Raw genomic sequence first — 27,834 nt, 5'->3', positions numbered from 1 at the left:
CGTAGTCATCTTCACCACAGTTTAGTGAGGAGGGTAATGCCCCTATTTAACAAGGTAGGACACTGAGAATTAGGTAACAGAAGTCATTCCAGGCTATATAGTTGGGGAGTGGGAAGACAGAATTAGAACTCAGAGCTTCTGAACTCAAGCTCTGGGCTCTTTCCTCTGAGCTTTGGCTTCTTTCTCTGGAGACTGGGGATAATCATGCACCCATCTCATGAATGAAGTCACACATTGTAGGTTTTAAGCCCCTCCCTTCTCACAACTTAGGTCTTGAAGAGTTGTGGCCACCTTCTTCCTGGGAATGGAGTAATCCTACTTTTGTCCCTCCCCCCAATCCGGTGAGCGGGTCTAGGCCCCAGGAGGTGCCTCGAAGGGAAGGTATTTGGACTTCGGTTTCCTCTCTATCCCTTCCCCAGGTCTTCTCTCGACTCTGGAGGGCCGGTTCCCTCTTCTCCGCCTCCCGGGTTTCGGCAGGCGGCCTGACATCAGCGGGTGTTCCCAGGGAAAGGGAACTCGGAGCTCAGCTCCAGGCGCCCCCTCCCCCACGACCCAGGACAGCCCCAACCCCCTGTCTTAGATACTGCGGCGTTGAGAGGTCCTCTGAGCCCCCTCCCTCTTCTCCAGGTCCCCGAGAGCAGCTCGCTACCCACTCCCCACCCCCACCTCGCGGCGAAAGAAAAGGGGCGACTAGAGTCCGGGGAGCGGATGCTCCGAGACGCCGGCGAGTCTTGGGCGCCACGCGGCCGAGCCCAGGAAATGGATCCGGTTCTGGGGTTACTAAGGGAGCTGTCCAGCCCCGCAGGGTGAGCTAGAAGAAAGGGAGGGCCAACGCCAACCGGGCGGAGGGAGCGGCGGGCGCCAGGACCGGGTGGGGCAGCGACTCCCCCTCCAGCCCGCCAGCCCCGGGCGTCGCCCCCGCCCCCCACGTGGCCGCAGCCGTCCCAGCCCCTGCGAGGAAGCGGCACGGCTTCCTGCGGCCCCGGCTGGGGATATAGGCGCCCCCGCCCGGACCCGGCTCCGTGCCGCCGCCCCTCTTCGCCTGCTCGCCGCGCGATGGCCTCGCTCCGGGCGGAGCGCACCCCCGGCGGCCCGCGGCTCCCTTCGACCCGCGCCGGGCGACCGGCAGTGCTCCGCCTCCTCCTCCTGCTGGGCGGTGAGCGCAGCGCCCCGGGGCCCGGGCGGGAGGCGCGGGAGGTGCGGGAGGCCTTGGAGGGGCGGGGGGCTGGACGGCTGAGGCCGAAATGGGCCCCGGGTGCGAGCGCAGACAGCTCTGTCCTTCGGGCGGTCCCTGGCCCCACCGCGGTGAGGGCGCAGCGCGAGCTGCTTCCCACTTGGGGAAAGCTGGGGTGCTGGGGCCCGCGGAGAGGTCTTAAGAGTTCTTGGGCTGGCGAGGAGGGAGGGGACTTGGGTCTGGATGAGAGTGGAAAGGAGCTGGTACCAGCCCCTCTCTTCCTGGCACTAAGGTACCCCGTGGGGGCCTGGATTATTCCTCTTTCTCTTCTAAGTAGCCCTGACTTTCAAGGACCTCCGTCCCCAACCACACCCCCCCACCTCCAGGCTCCACTGCCCAGATCCCTGCCATCCCACCTCCCTCTCCCGTTTCTGCCCACAGCTGTCCTGAAGCCCCAGGAGTCCCTGGCTCAGCTTCTTCTCACCCCAGGCAGCTTGGAGTCAGAAGGTGAGTACCCAGCAGCTGTGGGAGGGTGGCCTAGGGCATGGAGAAGAGCCAGGTCAGTGGGGAGGGTCCCTTCCCCACAAGGCAGGCCCCAACCCCAATTGGCACCCCACTAAACTCCCCTTTGTTCTCTCTTGGGGTTCCTTGTCTTTCTCCCTCTCATCCCACAAAGCCACCTCCCAGCTCTGAGCTGGTCCACCTCACAGGTGGGTTAGAAGACCCCAGGAAAAGTGTATATGGAAGCTCTTGGGGGCGGCCCAGTAGCATAGTGGTTAAGTTCATGCTCTGTGCTTCAGTCACCTTGGGTTCACCGGTTCAGATCACTGGCACTGACCTATGCATTGCTTATTAAGTAAGCCATGCTGTGGCAGGCGTCCCACATACACAATAAAGGAAGACGGGCACAGATGTTAGCTCAGGGCCAATCTTCCTCAGCAAAAAGGAGGAGGATTGGCAGCAGATGTTAGCTCAGGGCTAATCTTCCTAAAAAAAAAAAAAAAAAAAAGGAAGCTCTTGTCAGGCTGGGAAGTGCTGTGCACATGGAAGGCATTAAAATTTTCCTAAGCTGGGACTCCCTCCTCAGCTACAAATGTCTTGCTTGGGAAACTTTCTGAGACTCTCCTAGTTCCCATGTTTGAAGACAGGGACAGTGGTTCCTCAGTGGAAATAACTGGACCAGAGGGCTTGGAGGGAGGGGCAGGGTGTGGTCAATGTGCAGCATCTGTGCCCACAGGGAAAACGGTGGAGAACTATGAGACAAATGTCCAACTTTGCTGGCAGGAATATAAGGTTTATATGGACTCTATCCAAAAAGATTGGTGTGACTGGGCCATGATTAGCAGGTAAGGGCAGTGCTGGAGGGTTGTTTGGGCCAGGGGTGGGGCCTGCTCCTTGCGGGTGTGTTGAGTGAGTGTGGGGCACTCCTCTCTGGGCCCAACCCCTCCCTCACTCTAGTCCTCTCCTGCCCCCAGGCCTTATAGCATCCTTCAATATTGCTTGGAACAGACTGCAGAAGGTTTTGGCCTGGGCTTCCCCAATCCCTGGGCAGAACGGATCATCTTTGAGACTCATCAAATCCACTTTGCCAACTGCTCCCTAGTGCAGCCCACCTTTTCAGACCCCCCAGAGGATGTCCTCCTGGCCATGATTATAGCCCCCATCTGCCTCATTCCCTTCCTTGTTACCCTTGTGGTGTGGAGGAGTAAAGACAGTGAAGCCCAGGCCTAGGGTGGCATGAGCTTCTCAGCAGCCATCTTACTCCTTTCCCACCACCACCAGCTCTCGCTCCTCCCCTCCCTACCTCTTTCTCTACTTCCATCCCCACCACAGATCCCCGGATTAGTGGAAATGGAAACTGGGTGGGATCATGGGACAAATTCTGTAATCTTCAAAATAAAACTTTTTTTTGTATACTGTCTCCTCCTCGTCCCAGTGGGGCCTGTGTCCTTCCCAGAGTCTCTGCCATTCCCACAGGCCCTCAGCTCTGGGCAGCAAAGCTGGAAGAATCTGGATAGCCCCATTGTTTTGGTCACTAACCTGCCCCCCACTCCCCCAAGGCCACACCCCTACACTTTTTCCTCCCAAGGAAGGGGGTGGGGAGTGCTTTCCTGCTCCTATTGAAACCCAGCTCCAGGAAACATGCAGGAAGAGACTCCCTTCCGGTCTGGACAACAGCTGGGGAGGTGTGGGGGGAGGAGCAAGGGAGGAATCTCTGCTGTGACTCCGGCAAGAAGGAAGGGGACCATCCAGGAGCCCTGAATTTTCCTCTTCTTCATGCCTCAGTTTACTCTCAGGGCCTGGGAATAGGAACCCTGATCTGACCAATAGGAGTCCATCCCTGAGGACCTCAGGATTGAGGGTAAAGGCAGTGGGGGCTTCCTCTACTAGGTTCACTACAAGACTACCATTCCAGGTCCCTGGCCCTCATCCTACATTGTCCCGGACCCTGGGGAGTATGGCCTACAGCCTGGCCACACACTGCCCCCTGGTGTCCACTAAAGCCAACAACCAGAAGATGGACGTTACCTGGAAGAAGCTCAAAGCTGAGGAGATTGGACCCTGGGGTCAGACACCTGTCATCTCCATAGCAACCACTAGTTCTTAGCTGGGCCCTTATATCAGCTTTCTGAGCCATAGTGATACTCCCTCAAGATTCTTTCCCACTTTCTAGTAACATACCTGGCCTCTGCAACTGGCCATTTCTGTATATGGACACTCCCATGTGTTTCCTAGACAGTGATGCCCAGTTCTCACCAGAGAACCTTTGGCTCCAGTTCTCCTTGGGACAAACCTGCCTAATCATCAAAAATACCAGAAAACAACTTCATTCTCCCTTGTGGCACCTGGAGCCTCTCTAGGGACTTTCCTTCCCTCCTTGTTGAAATATCTGCCTCCCTGAGTACATGCATATCCATTTCCTGGGACATGCTTGTCTATTTCAAAGATATATACCTATATATGCTTCCTGGAATGTATCTATTCACTCTCTGAGGCACACTTCTCCTCCTCTCAGGACACATCTGTCTCTCTAGAGACATACCTGTTCCCTAGGACATTTTGAATTTTCACATGAGATAAATCTTTTCTCTGTTTCCACGAATGCATCTGTCTTTCCCAAGGATATATCTATCCTCTTCTTGACCCATATGTGCCTTCATGCATTTTACTAACATACATCAAGAGTATGCTGGTATCATACACTGTGTATGGTATATTGTGTTAGCAAGGTAAGTTAGATAGAGCTTGCTTTTTGCTGTCAATGGCTTTCATCTAGTAGGGGAGCTGACGTGCAAAGCAAGGTAACTCCATTGTAAAAACAATGGAGTATGTGATGAGAGTCATGCAAGGGATACAAGCCAAATATTATCTAAGGGCAAAGGAAGGAGGGGTCACATCTAGCTGAGGTGTGATCACAGGAGGTGAGATCACAGGAGGGTGACTGCAGAGTTGGTACATCAGTAGGCCTTAGATGGAGTGCATTCCCTCAGGGGAAAGAGTAGAAAGGGAAGTAAATTAGGAAATTATTGCAATAATCCAGGCTTGAGAAAATGAGGACATGGGCCAAAGGAATGGTGAACGGGGAAATGGAAGATAATAAAAAAAAGGTAGGAGAGATGATTGAAAACAGGGAGGGTGTCAGCAGGATTTTGGATATGAAGGAGGTGAAGAAGAGAAGTTAGAGCTGACTCAGGCTTTGAAACTGTTACTAGGACAATGATGGAAGTAATAATAGAAAACAGCCATTAGAAGGAGGAGCTAGTGTGAAGAAAAGTATGTACAATATGAGGTAACAATGGAATAAGCTAGTATGTCCCACAGAAAGTTAGAAATGGGAGTAGTTGTTGTGGTAGTGGAAAGAGGTTGGAGCTAGAAATACAGGTTTAGGAGTCTTCCGCACAGAAATGCGATGTGAAGCCTTGAGAGGGATGAGAGTTCTAAGAGAGAACGTGTATTGAAAAGAAGGCTAAGGTTAGATTCTTGGGAAAGATCCACATTTAAAGAATGAAAGGGAAAGATCAGAGAGACAGTAGCAGAAGAAGGATAAAGCAGTGCCATGGAAGCAAAGGAGATGATGTCCTTTGAGAGAACATTATTAATTGAATGGTTCATCCATTCGTTCAACAAATATTTGTTGGGCACTTCTATGGACCAGGAACTGCACAATGAAGGATGGACTTGAGTGGGGAAAAGGTTAGAGTTCAGATAGGAAATTGAGAGGGTGGCAGAGTCAAGGAAATTGGGCATATTTTCAAACAAGCATGACCTGAGCATGTTTTCAGACTAGGAGAGAGGAGCCAGGAGAAAGGGAAAGAGCGAAGATGATACACAGAGAAGTCCTGGCGGAAGGTGGAAAGGAGAGGCAAGAAGACCTGCCAAAAGGTTGGCTTTGTAAAGGAAGTGATGCTTCTTCGAGTCCAAAAAGGAGTAAAAGTGGAGAGACATTTTTGAGAGATGAATCAGGTGTAGTGACAGACAGAGAGGGAAAGATTAAGAGGCTCGTATACATGGCCTCAATCTCATAAACATAGAAGGGAAGGGGATTCTGCAGAAAGGGAGAGACAGCTGGAATGGCTTGACGAGTGGGAAAGTGTGAGGAGTTACCTTGAGGTATGTGACAGGGAAGCAATGAAAGACAGTGTTGGGTTGCAGTGAGAGCCCAGCAGTGAGGTTAGTCAGGGAATCTGAGGCTCAGCTAGCAGGGTCTGTGATTGTTTTCCGGTGATACTCCCCAGCCCAGGAGCGAAAAAAGAGGATGGGGGTGGGGACAAGGAACAACTCTGGTTTGGAAACTGACCAGTTGGTAAGCAGGCAAGAGGACAGAGTTGAGTAGTCTAGGCCGGGTAAGGAGTCATAGACCAAAAGGGGTCTGAGGACTTGAGACTAGGAAAGTGAGGATGTGAGAGAGAGATGGCAGTGGTCAAAGATGGCAGCTATGAATCATGGAAGCAGAGCCGTTTCCAGTGATAAAAGCTACAAACGCGCCCTTATGGGTGCTGCAGGAGACTGAGGAATGGTGGAGCAGAAGGACATAGGAACTGAGGAGGGTTTAAGTTAAACGGCAATTGACACGAATGTTAATATTAAAAGAAGCCCAGCACAGTGGAAATAAGCCTAAACTGGGGTCTGGAGACCTGGGTTCTACTTGCAGTTCTACTAACTGTGCTGCTTTGGGGAAGTCGCGTCCCTTCTCTGGGATTCAATCAGAAGGCTTCTGAGGGCTCTTTCTGCTCTAAACGGTAAGGACTTTTAGGATAATAGCAAAGGACTGGCTGACGAGAAATATCACTCCCGTCAGGCCGCCCCACTCCCGAGTGGGAGTCCGGAACCTTTCTGCTATGCTTTCTGCCCGGACGTGCTGAAGCGGAAACCGGAAGTCCTTTGCTGGGAGGTTCCGGGGGTTCCTGGCTACTACGATGGCGATGAGTTTCGAGTGGCCGTGGCAGTATCGCTTCCCGCCCTTCTTTACGTGAGGCTCAGACCCCGAGAAGCCCCGCTGTGCCTCCCTCCCCTCCCCCGGACCCTGGGCTCAACCCCGATGCTTCAAATGGGGAGGGGGAGAAAGGACCCGGTCGCCACCACCCTCAGTCCCTCACTTTGTCCCCCAGACGCGCCTCCGGCAAGTGCTGCCTCTCGCCCTCTCACACCCTCTAATTCCGCGCCCCGCTCCCTTCACCCGGCAGGTTACAGCCGAACGTGGACACTCGGCAGAAGCAGCTGGCCGCCTGGTGCTCGCTGGTCCTGTCCTTCTGCCGCCTGCACAAACAGTCCAGCATGACGGTGATGGAAGCTCAGGAGAGCCCGCTCTTCAACAACGTGAAGCTGCAGCGTATCCTCCCTCAGACTCTCCCACAGCCCACATACATGCACTTGCACACTTTACCACATGCCCAGACTTCACACACTCTCTTCACCCACAGTGGGCAGGTTCCCACCTAGACTGGACTTGGGAAAGAGCCAGTATGTGTAGCTGACATCCATTTCACCCCCAACCCAAATGCAGCACCAAACCCTCTTGTCTTAGGCACTGATGAGTACCCAGGTGTCATTCGGGGCTTCGAATCTCTGCCCTGAAGCCAAGTCCCAAGCTTTTCAAGCTGAGCCCTTTGACTCTTTGAATCTCCTGTCCTCTTCTCTGTGAGGCTCAAACTCTAATACTACCTTTAGTAATTTTCTCCACCTACTCTACTCCTCCCAGGAAGTAAAGGTCATTTGTTTTTGCTGCCTGATTCATATCTAAAATATCTGTGGAGAAAGGCTGAAGGAAGGGAGGACAGAGGGTGAGAAATGGTAGTACTTTTCATTTTCTAGAACTTCTTCTTCTTTTTTTTTAAAGATTTTATTTTTCCTTTTTCTCTCCAAAGCCCCTCGGTATATGGTTCTATATTTTTAGTTGTGGGTCCTTCCACTTGTGGCATGTGGGATGCCGCCTCAACGTGGCCTGATGAGTGGTGCCATGTCTGCACCCAGGATCCGAACTGGCGAGACCCGGGCCCGCCCAAATGGAGTACGTGAACCCAACCACTCGGCCATGGGGCCAGCCCCTAAAGCTCTTCTTTTTAATTGGACCAGTTCCTGTTTACCTTCCTCCCCTCAATATCCAGGAAATGCCAACTTAGATTCTGTTGGGGAATTGCACATGCATGTGTGTGAGAAGGATAGGAAGGGGGCAGATGATTGTTAGCATGAAACTGGCTCTGAGAATTTTTAGCCCACCCAGTTCATCCCATTTATGCCATGCCCTTAGCCTTAAACCAGGGAAGCTCCCTGTGGAATCAATCCAGGTTGTATTAGAGGAACTGAGGAAGAAAGGTGGGTTCAGTTCCCCAGATTCCTCTTTTTCCCTCCCAGTTGGGTTTTCCTGAGGGCGGATTAGCACAAGTCTTTTCTCTTAATAACTTTTTTCTCTCCCCTGGCTTGAAACCCAGAGTATTCTGTACAGTAGACAGCCCAATTCCCCCAGGTCTTTTCTGCCATTGGTATACAAAATTGAAATCTCTGCGTCTGTGCCTTAGGACCTGAAGAGAAGTAGAAGAATGGGTGCCTTGCAGATAGTAATAGTAAAACAAATCTTGAATTTCTTTTTCTGAAAGCTCAGTCTCTTCCACTATGTTCCACCTTGGTTTTTGCCTGTTTGTCCCTTCTTAGAGCATGCTGCTTTCATAAGTATCTATTTTGCAGGGAACCTCGAGTGGTTGGATAAGAACAAGTCTAGCTTCCTGATCATGTGGCGGAGGCCAGAAGAATGGGGGAAACTCATATATCAGTGGGTGAGACTATTCTGCCACAGTGACCCATGGTAAAGGAGAACTGTACCTGTGCTCAGCAGATACCTGGTGTTTCCAGATCCAGACTGAGAAAGTGGGAGGGGGCAGAAAGAGGAAATATAGGTCTTCCAAGCAAGCCTCTTTCAGTGACTCAATTTCCCTGGCTGTATACAACTTCCCTTTCTTTGCCTGTAGGAGGCCAGAGGCTGTGTGAGGCCATGTTTGGAGAATGCAGTACTGGGAACCACGAGTACTATTGTTGGCTGGAGCCTGTGGCCACAGAAGATAAATGGGGAAAGGAAGGGAAAAAAAAAAAACCCCTCGGGCCCCTCCCCCACCGCACCCTTATGGGGCTGTCCACAATATGAATGAGACATTCTGAACCAGTGTGGGTGTGGGGCCAGACTCTTTTCCCCAGATTCCCAGCCACCACCAGCCCTAAACTTTACCAAGGAGGAGAAAAGGGTAAGAAGTATCAACAACCCAAATATAACAAACACACACCACCCATTCCTGAACAGGAAAACAACCAGAAAGAGGTCACTCCACACACGTGTGAAGGCCTGTGGTTTATTGGTTCCAAATGTGTGTGTACACATATAAATATAGCACCTGTAGGGTTTGTGGTTTTAGGCCACTCCTCTGCGGAGGTGACTCTGAGCCCTGGTTTGGGAATAGGTACCATTCCTAGGTCAGAGAGCTGGAGCTGGTGAGTTTACCTTCTCCCAGGAGATTCCTGGTCCTTATTCAGTCTCATTTTCTGTGTCCACAGGTTTCCAGGAGTGGCCAGAACAACTCCGTGTTCACCCTGTATGAACTGACCAATGGGGAAGACACAGAGGATGAAGGTAATGCTTTTCCCTTTCCCCTCAGTTTTATCTGAATCCTCCTCTCTTCGATCCTTGTTTAACTGACATTCAGACTTCCCATTTCTCTACCTCTGAATTCCAAACACTACACAATACAAGGCTTCTTAACTCATGTCCAAGGTTTCCATAAACCGCCTGAATTCACATGCAAAAAAACTCCCAGATTTTGTTTGTGGGGGGTGTATGTACATTTTTCTAGGGATAGAGTCCATATTATAAGATTGTCAGGGGCATCTGTGACCCACGAAAAGTTAAGAATTACTGGTGTAGATGTTGAATGAGGAACCAGGGCAGGAGATTAAGCCTGAAATCTCATTTCTTGCTGACTCAGGCTTTCTTTCGCCCTTTATTCTTATAGAGGGCTCAAGATCTGTGGGCGTCAGCTGAAGGGATTGGGCCAACACCTCCATCCCTTTTAAGTACTTTGGTTTCTGGCCAGGCAAGGATTTGTATACTGTTTGATTTTTATATGGTGTAAATACTCTCTTAGCTCTTTTATGTGTGACTTCATATTTTGATCTCCAGGATCACCAAAAGTTCCAAACTTAGGTGGGGGAAAGGGGGCACCTCCCCTTTCTGCCAGGCCCTGCCTGCCTCAACAGAGTTTACAGTTCTTGGCTGTTCCCCCCTGCCCTGCAGGCCTCTGCTTGCTACTCCCACCATCACCCATGACTTCAGTGCTGCAGCCTTGCCCAGCCCACCACTCAGGCTGGGCAAAGCTGGAGGCTTCCTCAGGAAGCAAGCTCCCTGATTCAAGAGCTGGGCCCCCGCAGAGGGTGAGGTGTGCAAGCCTGTTAGGGCTTGCCTCCTGCCTCTCACATCTCCATGCAGTATCTTGCTGTATCTCCAGATACTCAGCTGGCTCTGAGATCTTTTAACTGGGAAAGGGCAGATAATCTGTGCTAGACCTTAACAGTTTTGTGGCCTAAGGTATGGCTATAATACTTTGTAGTAGGACAGGTCCTCCTGATGGTTACAGATGTGCAACTAGAGTCAGTGTTAGTGACAAAGGCCTAGACCTCCTTAAGCTTGATTGTTAGGCCCACTCTTTGTGGCCCACAAGGAGATGGTGTCACTCTGTGCATCAGACACTAATGAGGGGGTGGCACGTGAGGGTGGATTTTGACAGAAGAACCAGGAAGGGGGAAATAGGCATGAATGCTCATTTCATGCTGACTCAGGCTTTCTTCCATCCCTTACTCCTAAGGAGTGCTCAGGAAGGGTGGGTGGCAGTTGCAGCAGTATAGATGGTACTTGTATACCCTGGCCTCACAAGGTCTCAGCTTCCAGCTAGACTGCTCTCCGAGGCCCTGAGCCCCAAGGAGCTGAGTGTCCCTGACTGCCCATATCTCCCTGTCTTCTGCAGAGTTCCATGGGCTGGATGAGGCAACCCTACTGCGAGCTCTGCAGGCCCTACAGCAGGAGCACAAGGCTGAGATCATCACTGTCAGCGATGGCCGAGGTGTCAAGTTCTTCTAGCAGAGACCTGTCTCCCTTTACTTCTTACCTCCCACCCTTCCAGGGCTTTCAAAAGGAGACAGACCCAGTGTACCCACAGACTGGATCTGTGACTCAAAGGGCTCCAGTTCAGGGATGGGTTTCCTACTTACTCCATGTGTCTGTCCCTTCGCCTCACACCCAGCTCTTGCCTGGGATAGGGCAAGGCTGAGGCACCAGGGAGAAAAGATGTGCTTCTCCTTGCCGCACCTCCTCTCCCACCCTAGATTGTCCCTGAGCCAGGGTCTGTAAACCTAACACTTCACATGTGTTGACACACATAAGTACATAGACACACATGCCTGCACAATATTCTGTCTCTTCCCCCTCCTACCCCCTTGTCCTCTCAGGCTGGTGCTGGATCCTTCCTAGGGCATGGGGTAAGCCCTGGCTGCTGGCAGCCTTCCAGGCACTATGAAGATAGGAGGCCCAAGAAGGGGCCTGGCAGTGAGAGGTGGGGCTAGACACTGATTTACGATATTAAAAAGCTAATCCCACTGCCTGCCTCTGAAGTTACTACTGAAATGGACATGGGGAGAGCTGTGAAGTGTTACCCCTTGAGTGAATCCCAGCTTAGGAGAGAGGGGAGAGAAGTCCACTGGCCTTTCTAAGTGAAAAGGTCCTCCAGTGCTGGCAGGCTCCACTGAGTCTGTGGCTTTACATCTGCTGGGTGGGCTGTGTGGGGGAGTGCTGATGGAACCCAGCTTGGGGACAAACTGCTGTCTGTCTCTGAATTGGAGAACTTAATGGCTTCCCCTTCCCTCACCATCTCCCCCATGAAAGTCCTAAACGACTCTGAAGCCCCTCCCTCCATCCATCTGGTTTGGATGGGGTAGTTGAGGCCAGGGGGAGCTGAGGGGGAGTAAACCGGATATGGACTTTGGTTTATTGGAATCTTTGGCAAACAGAAGGGGGAGGAAGGAGAGCCCACAGAGCACAAACAGCCACTCTAGCCAGGGCCAGGCTGAGGTGACCGGGTCCTTGGTTTGGGGGAGGGGCTTGTCCTGGGGTGCACACACCCATCCCTGGGCAGCTCAGAGGGGAGGCGGCGGCGGCGTTAGAGAAAACCAGGCCTTTTCATTGACCTTTGTGTTGTCGGCCTGGGGCTACTCCGGACTATTAGGAGGGGGTGGCGCTACCTTATCTGGGTCGTGCAGGCGGGTAGTAGCCTCCCCCTAACCACCGCCCTTTCTAGGGCCCAAGAGCCCGGGTCATGTTTTCTCTCCTAGTCCCAGCATCGCGTCGTTACCTCTCTGCCCCCCCGCCCCCCAGTAGGTTTGCACACTCTTAGTGCCAGAGGACACATCACCGCCCCTCACCCGTCTCTTGCCTGGGAATGAGAGACTAAAGGCGGGTGCGCCGGGAGGCGAGGGAGAGGACAAGCGGCTGGGGGCGGGGCGGCGGCTGAGGTGGGGGGCTCCACAAGGGGATGCACGCAGCTCGCGGCGCGGAGGGGGCGGCCCTGGGGAGTAGGGGCGGGAGTTCGGCCGGGGGCGGGGCCGGGGCGGGGCTGTGGGGCCGGAGAGCTGGGGGCTAGGGCCCCAGGAGCTCAGCCGGGGCACTGCGCACCTAGCCAGTCTGCCTGTCAGGCCGCCTCCTCTCCAGCCGCCCGGCTTACCGCCCTGCGGTGCACGGCTCTTCCTTATGCTGGCACCTCCGGCCCCAGAGACAGCTGTCCCCATGTCCCAGGAGGAGGCCGACCTGGCCCTGCGGTCGCCGCCGCCTTTCGCGGCCGTGGGGCCGCCCCGCCTCGGGCCCCCTCCTCGCCGGGCGCGCCGCTTCTCCGGGAAGGCTGAGCCCCGGCCGCGCTCTTCCCGTCTCAGCCGCCGCAGCTCAGTCGACTTGGGGCTGCTGAGCTCTTGGTCACAGCCAGCCTCACCGGTTCCGGAGCCCCCTGATCCTCCGGACTCCCCTAATCCCGGCCCCGCGAGGAGCCCACCGCCTAGCTCCGGAGAGCCCCCCGAGGGCACGTGGACTGGAGCCCAGGTGAAGGCTACAGACTCCGCGCTTCCGGAGCTCTCGGGATCCGCAGGGGGCCCTGGGGCCGGAGAACCGCCTAGGATCCCCGAAGCCGCGGCCCGGGAGCGGCGACGGGAGCTGGAGGAAAAAGAGGACACGGAGACCCAGGCTGTGGCAACGTCCCCGGACGGCCGATACCTCAAGTTTGACATCGAGATTGGACGTGGCTCGTTCAAGACGGTGTATCGAGGGCTGGACACTGACACCACGGTGGAGGTGGCCTGGTGTGAGCTGCAGGTGCGGCTGGGCGCCCTCTCGGTAGCATCTCGGGATGGGAAACTTTGGAGGTCTCTGTTGGGAGACCCAGGGGGCAGGAGCAAGGGAGGGATGTATTTTTCCTGTCAAATGTCCAAACACTCCTGCCCGCCTTGCTGTGATGATCCATTAACCTGGCTGATTCTGGGCTACAGAAGGAGAAACTGAGGCAGGTGGTGTATGGTGGTTCCCCTTTGGTTTTGGACATTCTTACTTTAAAACTGAGAAGTGGAAAATAGGATGGGAAGTTGGGTAGACAGCCAGTTCAGATCTGAGGGGTGGCTGACCTCACCACTTTCCCGCACTGGTTACCCACTCTCTCTTACCCACTCTCTCTTCCTCTCCCATTCCCCTAAGTCCTCAGTGTGACCCTCGTCCTCCTGCTCCCTCACCCTGGATCTTTGCAGATCAGGAGGCTGAGATGATGGAGGCAAGGAAATAGGGCAGGGTCCTTGCTACTTCCAGAAGATTTCAGGCTGTTGTGACAAGATGGGGTCCTCCCAGATCCCTTCTGGAGCAGTCACACTTCTGGACTTCTCCACAGCTGGGGAAGAGGGAGACAGGGAGCTTCAGCCCTGGCCTGAGTCCAGTCCTGCTCCTCATCTCACTGCCTACCTGGGCCTTCCCTTCCAGGACCTAAAGGCACTGAGCCCTGTGGGCTTCAGGGGGATGTTGGTTCACGGGACCCTTCTCCCACCGTGGAGAACCCAGTTAGGTCTGGGCCAGCAGCTTCAGATTCAGGCTAGGGGATGGAGCCTGGGGGAAGGGTCCTCCCCTCCAGCCCTGGCACTGGGCTTGCCCCTTGCTCTTGCCAGTGCCACACCCCAGGCTCTAGGCCAGGCAAGGAAAGGCGGCCAAACTGGAGGGGTTGGGGGAGTGGGAGATGAGAGCGGGGCGGGACAGCCATGGGGCAGGGGGCAGTATCCTGGCGCCTAGTCCTGGATCATCTCTCACCTCCCGCTGCAGCCCTCCCGCGTCCTGTCTGGATCTAGCAGTTCCGAGTTTCTGGGGCCAAGTCTCTTACCGGCCCCAATTCCCTGCCTGCTGTCTGCCTGCTGCCTGCCTGCCTGCCGGTTGCCAGCCCCCGGGCGCCTCCTCCCGCCCCATGGCCGGCCCGGGCAGCCACAAAGGCACTATTGAGCTCAGGGCTCCCGAACCGGCCTGCATAAAGGCGCTTGTGTCTTGTTGGGGGTCCAGGGGGCGGCCCCAGGCCCAGGATGGGCGTGTCTTTGGAGCAGCCTGAGTCGGCGGGCGGGAATTCGGGGTCTACAGACGGTTGGGCGAGTGATCCCATTGACGCAGCGTCATCTGTAGTCTCTCCCCCAGCCAGCCCCATGTGTCCCATGCCCCTCTCCGTGTGGGTCCTGGGCCTGAGGTGACCGTGACCCCCATCCCCTACCCCACAGACTCGGAAACTGTCTCGAGCCGAGCGGCAGCGATTCTCAGAGGAGGTGGAAATGCTCAAGGGGCTGCAGCACCCCAACATAGTCCGCTTCTATGACTCGTGGAAATCGGTGTTGAGGGGCCAGGTTTGCATCGTGCTGGTCACTGAACTCATGACCTCGGGCACGCTCAAGACGTGAGCTCCTACCTGGCAGAGGTGGTGGGTTGGTGGGAGGGCTGGCGATGGGAGGTCCCCACTGCTTCTGGAACTTCTCCCAGGTTTTTCAGACTCTTCGTCCAGGTCCAAAACCAGGCTCACTATCCCCCCCTTCCCCGCCCTCCCCCCCCCCCCCCCCCCCCGTGTCCCTGCCTTGGTGAATGACAAGGTCCACCCAGCACTGCAGCCAAAACTTGGGCGTCTCTCTAAGATGCCTCCTGTCTCTCCACTCTGTGCATGGCCCTTGCCCCATCAGTCTCTCTTCAAGTTGCTCCTTATATCTCCCCACTCTGGCTTTCACTGCCCCATCCACGCCCCCACCTTGCTGCCATCTCACTGGTCTGAAGCCCTGTGGCCCCCCGCTAAAGGGCCTTCCCTCTCTGCCGTTTTCTTCTCCAAGCTATCTCATCTTTCTGCAGCCTGGGGGAATCTCTAGCCACGCAAATCTGACCTTATCACTTCCCTCCTTAAAACCCCTTCAAGGTTTCCCACTGCCTCCCGGATAAAGTCCACACTTGCTGACCTGCTCACAAAGTCCTTACGATCCAGCCTCATCTTCAACCTAAATCCCAGACAAACAGATTTCCCAGCACCTCCTCCCACCCTGCCCTGCCACTTGCTGTCTCTGTGCCTTCAAGCACGGTATCTCCTCTGCCTGGAAAGTCTTCATCCCTTCCCCTTTTCACCCTGCAACTCCTACTCATCCTTCAAGACGCAACACAAAAGTTATTTCCTCTGTGAAGCCCTCCCCCACGCCCCGGGCAATTAGTCATCCCTTCCGGCGCTCCCACAGCACCTTGGCTGCGGCTCTATCTGCGAATTTACCGCCTGACCTGTTTTGTAACCTTGTGTCTATCTACTACATCCCCGACTCAGTTTCTCCGTGGAGCCGGGCGCAGACCAAGGCTAGGAGAATGACCGCAGAGGATGCGCAGGCGGCGGTGCGGGTGGCGAGGGGGAACTTTTCAGTGGAGACCCCCTCCCCTGCCTACGTGTCCCCGCCGTGACCCCGGCTATGCGACCTCCCCCAGGTACCTGAGGCGGTTCCGCGAGATGAAGCCGCGAGTCCTTCAGCGCTGGAGCCGCCAAATCCTGCGAGGGCTTCATTTCCTACACTCTCGAGTACCCCCCATCCTGCACCGGGATCTCAAGTGCGACAATGTCTTTATCACGGGCCCTACAGGCTCCGTCAAGATCGGGGACCTGGGCTTAGCCACGCTCAAGCGTGCTTCCTTTGCCAAGAGCGTCATCGGTGCGTCTCTCTAGGAGGGTCCTTGCCATTCCTACCTCCCCTACGTCAGAAGAGAGCCTGGGGGGCCCCCTCCCCCCAGGAGGGTCCTTCGAGATCCACAGGGTTAGAAGACCACGGGGGAGATGGGGAGACCTATGGCATCCGCTCTCCCCTGTGCCCCCCCACCCCCCACGCACACACGGTGGGGAAGGGTCGGTCACTTGCACTCCAGAACTCGTGGGGTTGCCCCCAGGCTACCTAGCCCATGGTACACCCAAGGGGAGGGACGAAGCCAGAAGAGAGGTTGTGCAGCCTGATGCCTGCTGTGGATCCTACAGGGACTCCGGAGTTCATGGCCCCGGAGATGTACGAGGAAAAGTACGATGAGGCCGTGGACGTGTACGCGTTTGGCATGTGCATGCTGGAGATGGCTACCTCGGAGTATCCTTACTCCGAGTGCCAGAATGCCGCGCAAATCTACCGCAAGGTCACTTCGGTGAGAGGGGGCGGGGAAGAGAGGGAATTCCAGGTCCCCTCCCATTTTCCTGTCCCAACCAGCCTACAGTCGAAGCCCCTTCCCTTATGAAAACTAGCTAGACACAAAGACGCCCCGGGGAGCACTGAAGGATATTGGATGCACACATGTCCCCCTTCAGTACAAGCTAGTTGGAATAATGATGTCTGTAGCGCTCCCTAGAGTTTACAAACGATTTCACATCTAATCTCTCATCCGATCCTTCCAGCCGCCCCGCGGGGTGAGCAGGGCCAAAGACTGGTTCAGCGGGAGACTTGTTCAAGGTCACGCTGTTGATACGTGGGGGGGGGCGGGGCTGGGATTTGAAACCAAATCTGCTAAGCAGCAGTCGCAGTGCTTTTGTGACTGCACGCGCCGCTGCCTCGAGTTGGGGGAGGGGTGTCAAGCAGAGAGCTAGGGCGCTGAGGGCCTCCTGCAACCTCCTCCCCCAGGGCACAAAGCCGAACAGCTTCTACAAGGTGAAGATGCCTGAAGTGAAAGAGATCATTGAAGGCTGCATCCGCACGGATAAGAACGAGAGGTGGGGTACAGGGGGCAGATTGTGGGTGGATTGTTGGGGCAGGAGGCGGCGGCAGCGGCCGGCTCACCGCGGCGGCTCCGCCCTCAGGTTCACCATCCAGGACCTTCTGGCTCACGCCTTCTTCCGCGAGGAGCGCGGCGTGCACGTGGAGCTGGCGGAGGAGGACGATGGTGAGAAGCCGGGCCTCAAGCTCTGGCTGCGCATGGAGGATGCGCGCCGTGGGGGGCGCCCACGGGACAACCAGGCCATCGAGTTCCTGTTCCAACTGGGCCGGGACGCGGCCGAGGAGGTGGCCCAGGAGATGGTGAGGGAGGCCGGACTGCCCTGAGGCTGGGCACGTGAAGGGGGTGTGGGTGTCGACCGGAGGCGCCAGTACCACGCAGGTGCGGCGCCGGGGTGGTGGGAGACTTCAACCCACCCCTCTTGGCATCTCCTCCAACTGTCTCCTTGTGCCTTCCGCCTTAACGCACCCGCAGGCACACGCAGTGTTCCCAACACCTCGAAGTTTCGTTTTCCAAAGCAAGCCCTGGGTCCTCCGACCTCCCTCTTTGCATTCTACTAATCCGATTTTCCTGGAATGCCCTTCTCTCCAATTTATTTTTCTCGTTTTCATCCCCCCCCCCCCCTTATCTTTTTCTCTTTCCTCCTCTATGCTCACCACCATCAATTTCAGAAAGCCTATCCCTTCTACAGTCAACATTAAATGCTGCTTTCCACTTCAGCAGCTCCTCCATTACGACCCACCACCATCAATCTTATTTTATACCAGGCAGGAAACATTGCTGTCTTTCTCCTCTACTAGACTATCAACTCCTTGAAGGCACAGATTGTGCTTTATTGATTTTTCTATCCCTGGCAGTGCTTGGCACATAGTAAGAGCTCATTAGTAGCCCACACCTGTACATGGCCTGGAGCACTTTCACATGCATTTGATGGTTATTACCAAGTCTGTATGAAATGATTTTATCCTGATTAATTGATGAGAAAATGAAAACTCAGAGAGGTTGTCCAAGGTCCCAAGCAAGTAAGTGGCAGAGCTGGATTTAAACTCAGGTCATTCAGATTTTGTCAGATCACCCTGCCCTATCTCCTTTACATGCCCAGCAAAGTTTGTCCTTAAAATGACTAAGGAAATGATGAACAGAAGCTGGCAGACCAGGAGACGCTTACATGGGAGGTAGAAAACGTAGGGGCAGAAGCTTGGGGGCCGGTTTAGGAAAGCCTGAGCAGGAAGAGAGAGAGTATGAGATTCTCCATAGAAAAATGGCAGCTGAAGGATGGGGATCATCTGTGGTAGGTGTAGGTCAAGGTGTTCGAAATTTGGCATAAAAGCAGGTCTCCATTGCACAGCCAAATCCTGACCTGAGATCAAATCTTGATCCATTACTTACAGGGATTCTTGACCTTGACACTACTGACATCTTTGTTTGGGGGACTGTTCTGTGCATTGTAGGATGTTGAGAAGAATCTCTGGCTTCTCATTAGATGCCAGTAGTACCTACCCACCAGTTGTGACAACTAAAAATGTCTCCAGATATTGCCAAATGTCCCTCCCCTCCTCCTTGAGAGCAACTGACTTACCTATAACCATGAACTGGTCACTTACTTTACTTATTCCTAAAATGGGGCTGATAAGACCTACCTTAGACGGTTGTTGGGAGGACTTGATGATAATATAAAGAGTTGCCAGTTAATGGACACAGTAACAATAACATTTGCTCCATGTGCCTCATATTTTCCAGTGGAAAGCTGGGAATTGCACCCCTGCTCTCTACATTTCTCTCGGGTGCTAATTCTGGGTTATGTCCCAACTGGATCTTTATGGTTCTTTCTAGCTCTGCCCTTCTCATGCCCCAGCTACACTGTCCTTCCTGTTCCTTGAACATGTCAAGCTCCTTCCTGCCCCACGCCTTTGGCACCTGCCTGGCCCTCTGCCTGGAGCATCCTCCTCTGATCTTCAGGGGGCTGGCTGGCTCCTTGGCACACAGGTTTCAGCTCAAGTGTCAGAGAGAGGCCTTTCCCACCCACCTGAGCTAATGTTGGGCCCCCACCCCAATCACTCTAATGCCTGGGCCTGGTTTGCTGCATAGCACTTGTCACCATTTGAAATTGTATGTATACATACACACACATATATCTACCTATATAAATTTTTTATCTTTCTATTTATAATAAATACCAAAATTCTATCTATCTATCTATCTATCTATTCATCTATCTATCCATCCATCCATCCATCCATCCATCCATCCATCCATCTATGGTTGTTCGTTCGTTTGTGAGTCTCCCGTCACTAGAATGTGAGGCCCATGGGAGCAGGGTAGTGGGCTGTCTCCTTCATTACTGCATTTTTAGCTCTTAGGAGGAGCATAATTGGTAAATCTTGGTTCCCTTTCTCCCATATCTTGGAGGCCCGAAGATGGATCTTTGAGGGGGGTCCTCACCTCAAACTGTGTTCCTCACCCTCCCAACTCCAGGTGGCCCTGGGTTTAGTCTGTGAAGCCGATTACCAGCCAGTGGCTCGTGCAGTGCGTGAACGGGTTGCTGCCATCCAGCGAAAGCGTGAGAAGCTGCGCAAAGCTAGGGAGTTGGAGGCCCTCCCTCCTGTGCCAGGACCCCCACCAGCAACTGTCCCCATGACTCCTGGGCCTCCCAGTGTCTTCCCCACTGAGCCTGAGGAGCCAGAGGCAGACCAGCACCAGCCCTTCCTCTTCCGCCATGCCAGCTACTCATCTACCACCTGTAAGTCACCCCTGACCTTGTGACCTAGGTCCCAGAACCCTTGGCCTCTGCCCCCAACCCAGAAGTTCAACCCAGCAGCACTGTCACTCACCCTGCCTTCCCCATCTAGTGATGAAGTTCTTTCTGGGAAGGATCTCTCCTACAGCCCCAGGCCCCTCCTTGCTCAGGCAGCCCCCATCCTCTGCCACCACTCCCCTTTATATCCCCTTTTTTGATCCCCTCCCTCCCCCCACCAGCGGATTGCGAGACTGATGGCTACCTCAGCTCCTCCGGCTTCCTGGATGCCTCAGACCCCGCCCTTCAGCCCCCTAGGGGGGTACCATCCAGCCCCGCTGAGTCCCATCTCCGCCTGCCCTCGGTGAGAGGGGGTCACATGGGGGGCTACCAGCCATTCCAAGCCTATGACCTATCTCCCTCCTTGTGAAACCCAGCCCTGTGACCCGGCCCCATGTCCCTGGAAATCCACCACTCTTGTCCTCATATTCCTTAATTCCCTCTGCTTAGTACCCTAGCATCCTTGACACCATCTCCCTAGATCCCAGAAATTATCTTCCCCTGACCTCATGAACCCATATCCTATTTCAGGCTTTTGCCCTATCCATTGCACGGTCTGGCCCTGGCAGCGAGTTTTCTCCTAGAGACAGGTAAGTTCTGGTATGAATTAGGGTGCTAGGGTGAGACATATGAAGCTCTCGGGTCCCAGTGTCTACTCTGACACTCACATCTCCTTTCCCTTTTCCAGCTATGCCTCAGATGCAGCATCAGGCCTTTGCGACGTGGGAGAAGGGATGGGACGCATGAGGAGACCACCAGGGAGAAATCTCCGGCGCAGACCTCGATCTCGGCTGCGGGTCACTAGTGTAAGGAAGGGGCATAAGAGATGGCTAGTAACAGGACTAGGAGTGAACTGCCAGGGGGATAGGGGAAATCAGCCAGAAAAGGGGAGTAGCAGTGTGTGACTGGTACTTAAGAGGCAGCTGGTCTAGTAATACTGGACTTTGGGGGAAGAGTCTGCTTCTCTCCAACTCCAGTCTGGCACTGTCACTTGGTTGGAGTGGGGTGGGGACACGTTATGAGGACAGAGAGCTTGACCTCCTCCCCTCTGCTGACTTTGAATCTGAAGGTCTCAGACCAGAATGACAGAGTGGTTGAGTGCCAGCTACAGACGCACAACAGCAAGATGGTGACCTTCCGATTTGATCTGGATGGGGACAGCCCAGAAGAGATTGCAGCTGCCATGGTGAGAGGGAGAGAGATGAGGAAAGAATCTTTGGGTCCTGGACAAGAGCTTCCCCCTTTACATCTCCTGGTGCTGAACTCCCCCTCCGCCACATCCAACAGTAAGGGTTTTTAAAGCAAAGTGACACTGAAGACATCTCTGCACTTGTTTTGGGGGAGATTTCTGTTTATCCAGTGAGGTTTGGATCATCAGCTGGAGCAATTTGAGACTAATGTAGGGTATACGCAAGTGCTACAGTGAGGAGCATGCTAGACACGTGATAGTGTTGCTGTAAGTAAAGGATGGGCTGGCGGCAGCAAGTGGAAGAAGTAGGACTTATCAAGGTCTTGACAGATGGGTAAGAATGGCAGTGAGGAGTGGAAAGAGCATGTCTCGTGGAGGTAGAGCATAAGCAAAGGCATGGAAGTAGGGAGTGATTTGGAATATGGGATTGGGTGGGCTTTATAAGGAAACCACTGTCATTGGAATTAAGGGTTCATATAGGAGAATTGTGGAAGCAAGGTTGGGCATGTAAAGTAGGCCTGGATTATAGACGGTCTTAAGAGTTAGAGTGTAACATGGTGAGAATAGGTTTGAAGAAGACCATTCTGCCATGGAAGGTGGGAGGGGGTTAGGGGTAGGGAATCCAGTTGGCAGGTGGATACAAGAAGCCAGATGTGGACTGGACAGAATGGATTATGGGGGAAGGGAGAAAGAAAAGGGGTGAATCTAAGGGTTGTTTCAGGAAAATAAATTACTCTATAATCCAGTAATTTATTGACATAGTAAAGGCTTAAATATTTGCTGAGTTGATATGATAGGGAGTTAAGAAGAGGGGATGTCAAGGGCGATTTGTAGCTTGGAGGAACTAATGGGAGTAGACCATCAAAGGAGAGAGGAAGTTGGAAATGAAAGTAGGTTTTTTTAGGGGTCATGATGAGCTTGAATGACACAGGAACAGGCAAGATAAGATCGTCCATAGGAGCAGCATATGGGTCAGGCAGGGCTAGAGAGAGAGGTGGATTTAGGAATCGTCCATATAGAATTGAGTGAAGGGAGATGGGCCTGAAAAGCCAGAGGCATAGAGGGCCTGAGAATGTGTCTTAGTGGATACCCCCAGTTCTGGAATGGGAGTGAGGGAGATAGGTCATCGAAGGACACAGAGATGGAGCCAGAGAAGTAGGAGGAGCCCTGGAAGTTGTTAGTAAAAATCGAGTGAGGAGAGTTTCAAGGAGGTGGCATAGGGTGAAGCCTAAAGCAAGACCACACTGGCTTTTGTCAGGAGAAGGTCTTTGTGGGAGACCAGTTTCAGTGGAGTGGGGGTGGTGGATGCCAGTCCCTCTGGGGTGAAGGAGGGAAGGGAATGGGAGAAACATCAGCCTTCAGGAACTCTCTCTAAAGCCTCTCCATCATGCCATTCACCCTGTGTCCAGGATAAAGACAAAATATCACTTGGCATGCAGGTTTATCATCTTCTGTCAAGCCACATGACCCTTCAAGAATCTTTTCTCCAGACACGCTCGTTTCTGAATGGTCCTCCAAAGAGGCTGGGCCCCTTTCCACTTCTGCCTCCATCTGCTCAGGGGTCTCTCGTCCAGAGTACCTTCTCTACTGGGCTTTCAAGCCCACTCAGATCCCACACAGCCAAACTGACCCCGCCTCCTGAACCCAGGATCTATTGCCCTCTTTTCTGTCCTTACCAGTCTACCCTCCACTCCTCTGCAGCACAATTCTCCTGAGACTTAGAGCTGATCTTGTTGCTTTTTACCCCAAAATCTTTAGTGGCTACCTGTGGTTACAGAGTGAGGTCCAAATTCTGAGGCATGGCTTTTAAAATTCACAGCACTCTCAGCTACACTCCAGTCTTCCCTATTTTGTGAATGTGCCATGCCTTTTCATGACTCAGAGCTATTACTCATGCTGTGCTCTCTGCCTAGACTGCCCTTCTCTTCCTGATGAACAAGGTGGAACAGAGCAAAGGGGAGGCTTTCATGTTAAAACTTGAGTTCAAATTTTGGCTCTTTTATTCACTATTTTGGTTAACATGGGCAAATTTAACCTCTCTGAACCTCAGTTGCTTATCAGTAAAATGGAGGTTATAATATTTATTTTGCAAAGATGTTCTGATATAACAAATAATTTGAGAGGTGATAGAATATGTATGAGAAGTGAAATGATATCATATGATACAATGTATGAGAAGTGTCTGCACGTGGTAGGCCCTCATTTTGAAGGGTTGCTTTTCTTACTCATCCTTCAAGGCTCAGCTCTGTGCCATCCCAGCTTCCTCCTGTCCCCTAGGGTAGTATGACCTGCTCTCTCTTTGGAACAGCATTTTTAAAAATTGTGGTAAAAAACACGTAACATAAAATTTGCCATCTTAATAACCATCTTTAAGTGTACAGTTCATTTGTGTTAAGTATGCTCACATTGTTGTGAAACACATCTCCAGAACTTTTTCATCTTGCACAACATCTGAAACTCTATACCATTAAACAACAACTCTTCCTTTCCCGTTCCTGGAATAGCATTTTTATCCATACCTCGATCATAAATGCCTTACCTACCATGGGCTGACTTGCAGTAGATTGAGTTATGTATATATTATGTGTCTCTTCCACTAGATTTCGGGCTTTCAGGACCAGGACCTTGTTTTATCCTTCCCTGTATTCCTCACAGTACTTAGCACAGTGCCTGGTACATAGTATCTACTCAACAAGTGTGGAATCGAGTGTTACATTTACCATTAATTACCTTAATTTTACTTAACTTTGTGGGTATGTGGGCCTGTGCAATATACTTTATAAGCCCTATGAGAGCAGGAATTGTGTCCAAAAGCACGTGAGGCAACAGTGGAAAGAACTCAGCCCCTGGCTTTAGATAGAGCTGGGTGCAAATCCTGTGATCTTGGGCAGACTGAACTTAACCTCTTTGAGCACTGGTTATCTTAACTCTAAAATGGGGATGTTACTGATGTTAATACAGACCCCAGAAAGCTGTTGGTGTTAAATGTGATAAGATATGTAAAGCATCTGCTGTCTACGTGCATCCTATGAATGTCGGCTTCTTTCCTCCAAGCTGTATTTCTTTACACCACACAGTACCTGGCACACAATGGATACTTACTAAATACCTGTTTTAGCCTAGTGGTTGGCAGAAGCAGTGGGGTGAAGAGGTGGTTTTTAAAGATCTGGCAGGGGGAGAAGGATGAATGGGGTAACTGAACCCTCCCTCTCCTCGCTGCTGACCCTTGCCAGGTGTATAACGAGTTCATTCTGCCCTCGGAGCGAGCCGGATTCCTGAGCCGGATTCGAGAGATTATCCAGAGAGTGGAGACCCTGCTAAAGAGAGATACTGGCCCTGTGGAGGCAGCTGAAGACCCCCTGGGCCCCCAGGTCAGAACCCTCTGGGTACCTCAAGGGGGATCATACTCTGCTCCAGGTTTCATTACTCTCTGCCTTCACCATTCCCTTTGGATCTAACTGTTTTTCATCTCTGGGAACCTAAAACAGTGGCTTTTTACTCCATTTGATAATCTGATGAAAGTCCTGGACCCTTCTTCTGGAAAAATGTGTTTGATGCATACTTTTCTTTTAACTCATTATTTTAAAAAAATTTAAGACTTACAGAGACAACTTACAAGAATTGTACAGATCTTCTTTGTGTGGATTTGCCAGTTGTTTGCAGCATTAGCTTTATCATTCTCTCTTCTTCTCTCCTCTCTCTCTGCACATATTTTTTTCTGAACCACTTGAGTAAGTTGCAGACATTATGCCCCTTTACTGCTAAATATTTCAGCACGTATGCTTTTGAATCCCTCGAAACTCATCTATGGACTCCTGGAGGTTCATGAGTCCTAGCTTAAGAACCCCAGTCTGAACTTTTCATCTAAGACGCAGATCCTCCCCACTGTGACTCCCCTTTTCTCTTCTTCAGGAGGAACCAGCACCAATGCCTGTCCTCTCGGGCCCCCTCCCAGAATCATCCAGTGGTATGTACTGAGTTCTGTCCCTACTCATCCCAACCCTTGGGGCTGTACCTGGGAAGGGCATAGGGAATGGAAGACTGGAATCTCAACACACCCTCCTCCCCAGCAGAGGTCCAGAGCAACACCTCCCAGGAGCAGAGGAGCTGGGCAGCCTTCTCCACGTCCCCATCTTCTCCTGGAACCCCCTTGTCTCCTGGAGACCCATTTTCTCCTGGAACCCCTGTTTTCCCAAGTCCCATCTTCCCCATCTCTTCTCCCCCATGTCATCCAAGCCCCTCTTCATTCTCCCCAGTTTCTTCCCAGATCTTTTCAAATCTCTCCCCTTACTCCCCCAGCTCTCCACTTCCATTCTCCCCCAGTGCCTCCCAGTTTCCCATCCCATCCTCTCAGTTTCCGCTGAGTTCTCTCCTCCCCAGTTCTCCACCTACCTTCTCTTCCAGTTGTTCCCAGGTCACTCTTACTTCTTCCTTTCCTCCATGCCCTTCTACTTCTCCCCTCCCCTCCACCACAGCAGCCCCCCTCCTCTCTCTGGCTAGTGCCTTCTCACTGGCTGTGATGACTGTGGCCCAGTCCCTGCTATCCCCCTCTCCTGGGCTCCTTTCCCAGTCTCCTCCAGCCCCTCCTGGTCCCCTACCTAGCCTGCCCCCTCTATCTCCCCCTCCTCTTGCTCCTTGCGGCCAGGAGAGGGCTTCACCCCTGACAGCTGAGGTGGAGAGTGAGGTGAGTAGGAAACCAAGAGGGATGATTAGGGGGTTCCATTCTGGACCATTCATCTACTCATGGACCCACACTTTGTAGGCCTCCCCAAATCCTGCTCAGCCACTCCTGGGTGAAGCTAGACTGGCGCCCATCTCTGAAGGTGAGGCCTCTGACCACTGACTTTCCCCAGCCCATTATCCTCAGTCCACTTTGTCCTGCCACTAATTTCTCTTCCTCCTTCCTCCATGTCTCTCTACAGAGGGAAAGCCCCAGCTTGTTGGGCGTTTCCAAGTGACTTCATCCAAGGAACCAGCTGAGCCTCTTCCCCTGCCAACAACATCCCCAACTCTCTCTGATATCCTGAAGCCTCCTACCCCTCAGATGACCTCGGAGAGCTCAGACACAGAGGACAGTGCTGGAGGCGGGCCAGAGGCCAGGGAGGCTCTGGCTGAGAGTGACCGTGCAGCTGAGGGCCTGGGGGCTGGAGTTGAGGAAGGGGACGATGGGAAGGACCCCCAAGTGGGGGGCAGCCCCCCACCCCTGAGCCATCCCAGCCCGGTGTGGATGAACTACTCCTACAGCAGCCTGTGTCTAAGCAGTGAGGACTCAGAGAGCAGTGGCGAGGATGAGGAATTCTGGGCTGAGCTGCAGAGTCTTCGGCAGAAGTGAGTCTGGGGAGGATGTTGGACACAAGGTGGACTTGGGAGAGCCAAGTGTGTGACTAGCCCTCTCATGCTCCTGGTGTGTCCTCAGGCACTTGTCAGAGGTGGAGACACTACAGACACTACAGAAAAAGGAAATTGAGGACTTGTACAGCCGGCTAGGGAAGCAGCCCCCGCCGGGTATCGTGGCACCGGCTGCTATGCTGTCCAGCCGCCAGCGCCGCCTTTCCAAGGGCAGCTTCCCCACCTCCCGCCGCAACAGCCTGCAGCGTTCTGAGCCCCCAGGCCTTGGTGAGACGGCAGTCACCCAGCTCCCATGTTTCCCGAGTCCCCTTCCCTAGTGATCTGGCTTTCTTCCAGGCCCTGGGGGTCTGCCCCTCGGTTTGGGGGGACTAGCCCCCCTCTCCCCCAGCCCCTTCCCTCTCTCAGTGCTCTCCCTCCCCATCCTGCACCCAGGCATCATGCGAAGGAACTCCCTGAGTGGCAGCAGCACCGGCTCCCAGGAGCAGCGGGCAAGCAAGGGGGTGACATTCGCCGGGGATGTTGGCAGGATGGTGAGGGCGGGCCCAAGGGAGGGAGAGCCCAGGGAATAGTAACTGGCTGCAGCTTCACCCTCCTCCTACCCTGGATGTTTCTTCAGTGCTTTTTCTTTTCCCTCCAGTGAATTCGGAACAGAAGCCATATGTCTCCCCCACACCAGGGCCCACCATGGAGCTTGTGCTCTCAGAATCTGCTGATCAACACAACTCTGCAAGGAAGATCTTAGCCCTGAGGGAATAGAAGGCCAGAGGAGCACGGAGAGTGCTGCTCCATTACAGGGAAGAGCCAAACATGTGGGAACTATTTGCTCTGTGTAGGTGTCAATTCTGCAGCCTACCATCCTCACCCCTGCCACCTCTCCAGCCAAGTCAACCACTAAGCAATCCCACCCAAGCCCAGAGGCTTCCAGAGGGCACACTCCCAGCTGGGCAAGTGAAGAGGGTGTTCTCACACCAGAATTAGCAGCAGCCAATAAATATGTTGGAAACTAGGACTCTGTGAATTTGTATCTGTTTGGGCCTGAAGAACTCGGGGCAAAACTTTGTGGGGTGAGGGAGGGGAGGATTTAGAAGGGACTCTCCTCTCACAATGGCAGGCAGGGGTGGAAGCTGCCCAGACTTCGGGCATCCTGCCAGGAGTTCATGAGGAAACTGCAAGGTTAATGATCCACTTGACCAATCTAAGATCCCATCCAGACCCCACCTTTGGCCTACACAAGCAGGCCCCTGTGGAAGTTAAAAAAAGCTGCTTGTCTCTCACCCTTCATCTACCTCTTTCTCTAGGGATGGGAAAAGGTAGTAAAGTTGGAGTAGTGTGTTGTTCTTGAGAGTAGAGGACAGAAGAATGACCTTCCTTCCCTCAAGACATGGTTCAGTTGCAAACAGTCCAGTGACCCACCATGATCTCTCCCTTAAATCAGGTGGAAAGATCTCACGGAAAAAGTAATTCTAGTTAAACATTTACGGCTGCCTGGGGCAATGCCATTGCTGCAGCTACTGCTCATGGAGCTTTCCAGC

At 53.3% G+C, this 27,834-nt stretch overlaps 3 protein-coding genes across 6 annotated transcripts; all 3 read left to right on the top strand.

Moving 5' to 3' along the window:
- Positions 1–260: 260 nt before the first annotated feature.
- RAMP2 (receptor activity modifying protein 2) lies at positions 261–3,088 on the top strand. The gene is made up of 5 exons (XM_023652497.2): positions 261–381; positions 628–1,156; positions 1,616–1,681; positions 2,412–2,520; positions 2,650–3,088. The coding sequence occupies exons 2-5, from the start codon at positions 1,057–1,059 to the stop codon at positions 2,903–2,905; spliced, it is 531 nt and encodes a 176-aa protein (XP_023508265.1). The 5' UTR covers positions 261–381; positions 628–1,056; the 3' UTR covers positions 2,906–3,088.
- Positions 3,089–6,478: 3,390 nt separating this feature from the next.
- VPS25 (vacuolar protein sorting 25 homolog) lies at positions 6,479–11,305 on the top strand. The gene is made up of 6 exons (XM_023652496.2): positions 6,479–6,644; positions 6,859–7,004; positions 7,934–7,987; positions 8,357–8,445; positions 9,215–9,290; positions 10,678–11,305. Exons 1-6 carry the CDS (start codon positions 6,592–6,594, stop codon positions 10,788–10,790), a joined length of 531 nt encoding a protein of 176 aa, XP_023508264.1. The 5' UTR covers positions 6,479–6,591; the 3' UTR covers positions 10,791–11,305.
- A 1,017-nt stretch (positions 11,306–12,322) lies between these two features.
- Positions 12,323–27,308, top strand: WNK4 (WNK lysine deficient protein kinase 4). Of its 4 annotated transcripts, none has more exons than XM_070227235.1 (19): positions 12,323–13,064; positions 14,489–14,661; positions 15,714–15,934; positions 16,252–16,409; positions 16,880–16,968; positions 17,056–17,272; positions 19,446–19,710; positions 19,947–20,068; positions 20,296–20,354; positions 20,453–20,570; positions 20,834–20,950; positions 24,187–24,324; positions 24,866–24,920; positions 25,027–25,637; positions 25,716–25,776; positions 25,876–26,281; positions 26,370–26,569; positions 26,735–26,832; positions 26,940–27,308. In XM_070227235.1, exons 1-19 carry the CDS (start codon positions 12,453–12,455, stop codon positions 26,940–26,942), a joined length of 3,723 nt encoding a protein of 1,240 aa, XP_070083336.1. In that variant the 5' UTR covers positions 12,323–12,452; the 3' UTR covers positions 26,943–27,308. The 4 variants fall into 4 exon arrangements, with proteins under 4 accessions (XP_070083336.1, XP_023508258.1, XP_023508257.1 ...); XM_023652490.2 differs by having other exon boundaries at positions 25,024–25,637; XM_023652489.2 differs by lacking the exon at positions 26,735–26,832.
- The last annotated feature ends 526 nt before the right edge of the window (positions 27,309–27,834 follow it).

Source organism: Equus caballus, chromosome 11 (assembly GCF_041296265.1).
Source record: "Equus caballus isolate H_3958 breed thoroughbred chromosome 11, TB-T2T, whole genome shotgun sequence".
Classification (NCBI taxonomy): domain Eukaryota; kingdom Metazoa; phylum Chordata; class Mammalia; order Perissodactyla; family Equidae; genus Equus; species Equus caballus.
Note: the sequence above shows the minus strand (reverse complement) of the source record. Positions and strands in the feature narration are given on the sequence as shown.